General features: G+C 49.0%; 1 protein-coding gene across 3 annotated transcripts in view; it reads right to left on the bottom strand.

Moving 5' to 3' along the window:
• The window catches only part of CCM2 (CCM2 scaffold protein), a 34937-nt gene extending 30701 nt beyond the window's left edge, over positions 1-4236 (bottom strand). For 2 of the 3 annotated variants that reach the window (XM_006166032.3, XM_006166031.3), the window contains exon 1: positions 4107-4236. In XM_006166032.3, coding sequence (XP_006166094.2) covers positions 4107-4205 — 99 coding nt within the window. In that variant the 5' untranslated portion in view covers positions 4206-4236. The remainder of the gene's footprint in view (positions 1-4106) is intronic. The other variant, XM_027767285.1, reaches the window with a different exon arrangement.
• Between the last annotated feature and the right edge of the window lie 1289 nt (positions 4237-5525).

Raw genomic sequence — 5525 nt, 5'->3', positions numbered from 1 at the left:
TCCTGCTGAGGCCCAGCTCCTCCCCAGGGTCAGCCCTGTCTCCCTCTGCCCTTTTTGCTGTATGCCCCAGCACCCACCTGCAGCCTGCCTGGGGCAAGGAGCAGGGATGTTGGTGTTGACCCAGTCTCAGTGCTTACATCAGGCCAGACATCTGGAGGCACTGGGGGCTGGGGGACAGTCTATGCCCTCAAGGGCACTTTCATCAAGCTGCACGGATAACACCAGAGCAGAATCCTAGGAACTAGGTCCATAGTGAAACAGCCAGTCAGCACTGAACAGGTGCAGGGTGCCCCAAAGATGTTTCCCTGAATAGCCAGGGACAGGAGAGGGGACCAAGAGGTGATGTAACCACTGACCACTCCCAGACTGACAGAGTGACCATAATGCCAAAGACAGCGAATGCCATGGTGCCTGTGAGGAATTTGCCCCTTCCACCCAATGGCTTCCAAATCATGGCAGCATTAATGAGACCCCTGCCACCGCTTGGAGGCAAGCACATCTCTGGCCCTATTCCTCTGCCTGAGGATGGCGGCACCATGTACTGCTCTTTCCAACAGGTGAATGAAGTCCTCCTAGAAAGCGGGATGTTGATAGTATGAAGTAAGGAGACAGAGCCTTGCTCATCCACTGTGGCTTCTCTGGAGACTTCAGCACAGCATAGACGGAAGCTATGGCCCTGGTTGAGGGTGACAGGCACTTTACAGCTGTCGGCGCAAGGGAGGGAAGGCAGGCACTTGTGCGGGCTCACTGCTGTCTCAAGCATCAAAACTGAACAAGTACCAGACCCGATTTTTGGAATTAAGTTGCTTTTTGTTTTTTAGTTTAGTTTAGTTTTGTTTTGTTTTTCTATAGGGCAGGCATGCTTACCAGAGAAAGACAGTGAGAGGGAAAGTGAGAAATCACCCTCCAGGGGAGATGGTCATGCCACAATTCCTTCTCCTCCATTCTCTTCTTGGGGTTCTGGGCACGTACACATATGTGCTCAGCACAATTTTTCAGGCCACCAAGTCCAGGACTTGAACCACAGTCAGCTATGTGGGCATCCAGCACCCTAACCACCATGCCACCTGCTGGCCTGGAACTAAGTTGCTTTTAAACACGAAAATATAAAGGGCAGTTCTGGTTAAAAAAAAAAAAAAAAAAAAAAAGGGGGGACCAGCAGCTGGCGTAATGGTTGTGTTGCTGGATACGCCAGTAGACCACGGTTCAAGTCCTGGACCTGGAGGCTTAAACTCACACCAGGTGCATGTGATTGCATGCCCAAGATCCCAAGAGGAGAAAAGAGGAGAAGGGATTGCGGTGTGGCCATCCCCCCTGGGGGAGATGATTTCTCATTTCTGTCTTTCTATCTCTCTGTCTCCCTCTGTCTTTCTGGTGAGCACATGTGCCCTATAGCAAAAACCTCTCCAAAAACAAAATAATAAAGCAAGCTGAGAGTATTTTGACATCTCCCCCCACCCCGAATCAGAGTTCTAGTAAACCTAGGTTCTTTTCCACAGACTGATAGCATAGAGGTAGTTTCAAACATTACCCTTCATTCAGGACTTCAGTGAGTGTGTGTGCTCATCATCACCAATGTCATCTGATCGCCTTTGACTCCAGGTGACCAAAGGACCAACTCAGCCCCCAGAAGGCTAAGTGTGGCTTCTCCACTAGTGGATCCCACACCAGCTGGGAAGTGGAGTTTTTCCTGAAGAAACTAAGGCCATAAGGATTGAAGGGACTTGCCAGGGCCATGGCATGGAACCAAGACATCCACATGGAATATATGCCACCTTGGAAAACTATCAAGAACATTCTGGACTCACTCTGAAAAGATTGCCTGACCCTTAAGACATTTTTCCCAATATTTTCCATCTTTAGCTTAAAATAACTCACAGTTGGGAACTTAAAATGCAATTCTCAGTTAAAAAGCAAAAACTAGAGCTAAGCCTGACCAAGGAGTTTCCCAGTGAGAGTGTCCTCCTCATGTACGACCCAGGCTGGCCCTCACAGGAGCTGCAGGTCTAGAGCTTTATTGGATTAACCACTCACTTGGGTGAGTGACAAACCCTGAGTAACTCATCCACTGAACAAATCCTCAGCGGCCAGCCATTACGGTGGAGGGCATGCCCCTTAGTTTAAAGCAAGCAACATACTCAATCAAAGAGCCAGAACGAGACTAAGGACAGAGGGTGGCCTCTGCACAGGGCCAAGGAGTGTCATGGGACTATGCACACAGACCGTTCTCTGTGCAAGATGCAATGCTCAGCATATTCCAGAAAGAGTGCTATGAACTTCAGAGGAAGAAAATGAAGATGCACGCCAGCCCCATGGTCTGGTGGTTAAGGAAGCTGGATCTCACATGGCCGACCACACAGTTCAAATCTTAGACTCAGGGACCAGCAGTTTGTGTAATGGCTATGTAGCTGAACTCCCATGTAGTCGACCGCAGTTCGTGTCCCAAACCAGGCGGCTTAAAACTCACTCCGGGCGCATGTGCGTGTGTGCCTAAGATCCCAAGAGGAGAATGGAGGAGAAGGAATTGCGGTGTGGCCATCCCCCCTGGGGGGAGGGGTAATTTCTTGCTTTCTGTCTCTCTGTCTTTTTAGCGAGCGCAAGCATTCTTTAGCAAAAACCTCTCAAAAATAAAAAAAATCTTAGACCCAGTGGCTTGTAAAAACATCCTGGGAAAATGTGCATGTCTGCCTAAATTCCTGACAGGATGGAGAAACAGAGGAAAAGGGACTGAGGCATGACCACACCCCAATGGGAAGGGTGCTTGCTCCCTTGTCCTGTTCATACACCCTCCTACAAACTGAAAAAAGAAATGAAAATGCACTGAGTTCCCAGCACGTTGTGGGTACAATGTTTAAGTGTTTTCACGGGTGCATATTAATCCTTATGATAAACTATAGGGTAGGTCTCATGTAATTAATAGAAGTCTATCTGTGAAAAAAGATATTCCAAGTCAAAGGCCCTGAGTGTCTAAGTTCAATATTCAGCAGTCTGCGAGGATACGCTATGAGCAGACACAGGGCTGTACAGAGAAGCCACCATCCCTGCTCCCAGGGACCTCCAGTCCAAAGAGAGACAAATAGCAGCTGCCCAGGGTGATTAGGGCCTAGCATGGAGGAGGGGAAAGATGAAAAACGAATACCAACTTGGCAGATGGGTCCACAAAGACCCCTCGGAGCAGTCCAGCATCAGCAGAAACCTGAAGCTGCAGTTGTGTCTAGGTGGTGAGAGGCTGCTGTCCCCACATAAATCGCACACTGCCTCAGGTAAATATCACAGGCCCTGTGACAAATTGTCATTGTTGGTTTGCTTGTCTATAGGACTTGTGCACCTACTAGAGAAAGACAGAGAGAAAGAGGGAAGGTGAGAAATCATACCTCTCTACTCCACACCCTAGAGGATGTCCACACCACAATCCCTTCTCCTTCATTCTCCTCTCTGGATCTTGGGCTCACGTGAACACACACTCAGCATTTTTCAAATCACCAGGCCCAGGATTCAAACCACAAAGTCAGCCGTGTGGGATCCAGCCGCCTCAACCACCACACCACCTGCTATCCCACAAACTGTCTTTTGCACATTCTAGGACAAAAAGCCTACTTGCTCCAGCAACAAATGCACAGAGGGCCATAACGGCGTGGGCGGGGTTACTCACACAGTCCTACTGGGGTCCTTGTGGACAAGGCTCCAGGCATGAATCTCTCCAGTCCAAGAGTGTTCTCCTTCCGGACCTTTTCCAACACCATTGGTTCACCTTAGACCCCAGGTCTTGAGTACAGACCCATAGGACAAAGACTCTGGAAGAGGTTAACTCTGCCCTTGAACTCCTCGGTTAGAATGAAAGAACCCAACACCCACCCAGAAGGGACAGCACCCACCTCCGTGCAGACACCCTACTAACCAGCCTCTAGCACATCAGCCTGTCGGAAGTCATGGGGCCTTCGTCCAGGAAGCTGTGAAAGATCCCTCTAGCCCCTCCCGGGCAGAGGTCAGGGAACCAGGCCATCCCAGCTCCCAGTGTGTAAGCCTGGGAAGCAGCCACAACTGTCACTCACAAGGACCCTACATGACTTCCTAGACAACTCTGTACTCGCAGGGTTTGGGCCTACCTCATTCTCCATGGAACATCGCATTTGAAACTGTGTTTGAGGAGGAATTTCTTTGGAGGAGCTCTGCTTCCTCCCCCTGGTCCCAGAACTGCCGTGCATTCTCTATTCGCTTCTGAGCTTGTCGAAAGACAGAGCAGATGTCAGCCCTCCCTCTGACAAAAACAGGAGTGAACAGGAAGACCAGAAACCACAGCTTCCTTCTACAAAGCCCAGTGAAGCGGTTTACAGTATTTAAAAAGTTTGAACAGCGGGGAACACCCAGAAAGTGGTGGTAAAATCCAAACGGGCTGCAACATGAATTTTGCCAGCCCTGTCTAAAACCAAATAGAAGTGCTGATTTGTGTGTGTGTGGGTGTGGGGGGGGGGAGGTATTTTTTTGCTATAGGGCATGTGCGCTCGCCAGAAAGACAGAGAGAGACAGAGAGATAGAAAGCGAGAAATCACCCCGCAGAGGGGATGACATGGCCGCAATCCCTTCTCCTCCATTCTCCTCTTAAGATCTTGGGCACACACACACACCCGATGTGAGTTTAAGCCACCAGGTCTGGGACTCAAACCACGGTAGACTACATGGGAGTCCAGGGACATAGCCATTATACTAACTGCTGGTCCCAGAAGTGTTGATTTTTAACACTATTCTGCCCATAAAAGTGGCTGTACTTCAGTAACCTGTAACAAAGTTTAACATCTCTAGATTCTGAAAAGACTGATTGCTCCAGAACAGTAACAATGTGCTTTTATTATTAGTCCACATGCCACAAGTGCAGAAAGTACAGACAACTGAGAAAAGCAGCAAGTACTAAAACTAGGTTTTTCGGAACCTGGTATTAACTGGGCTGTCACCTTCTCTCTTTAAAACCCAGAGCAGTCACAGTCTGAGATTCTTCTCTAGAGCACAGTCCCATGACCCTGCAAGCTAAAGGGGAAAAGGAAACCAGAACAAGATCCAGAACCAGATGCCACTTGACTACCGTAGGGACAGGGCAGGGGTCATCGTGGAGAAACAGACACAAATAAAAACTCACACACCCCAAACACTAGTTAGCAACACCCCCCCCCCATCACAACTACAGTGATCCCATGATTGGCACAAACAAGAAAGCCCAGGGAGCAAATGAGACAGACATGAAAATGTAAAATGCAAACTCTAGTTAGCATCCTTAGGGACAATGAGAATTGCACCCCTGAAAAAGAATGGACGGTTGTGCCAAAGAAGAACAAAGGCCAAGAGTTACCTTAGAATTACAAGGAAGATGATCAAAACACAGATTCACTAGAATAATAAAATGGACACAGCTGGGGCCAGGTGCTGACGCAGTGGTAATCCGACTGAACCCCTCCACCCCAGGAAGCTCTGGATTCACATCTCAAGACCTCTCTGGTTCTGGCAGAAAGGTTCATGTGTCCCCAGGACCCAGA

The sequence above is a fragment of the Tupaia chinensis genome, unplaced genomic scaffold (genome assembly GCF_000334495.1).
Source record: "Tupaia chinensis unplaced genomic scaffold, TupChi_1.0 Scaffold144150_1, whole genome shotgun sequence".
In the NCBI taxonomy this organism is placed as follows: Eukaryota; Metazoa; Chordata; class Mammalia; order Scandentia; family Tupaiidae; genus Tupaia; species Tupaia belangeri.
Note: the sequence above shows the minus strand (reverse complement) of the source record. Positions and strands in the feature narration are given on the sequence as shown.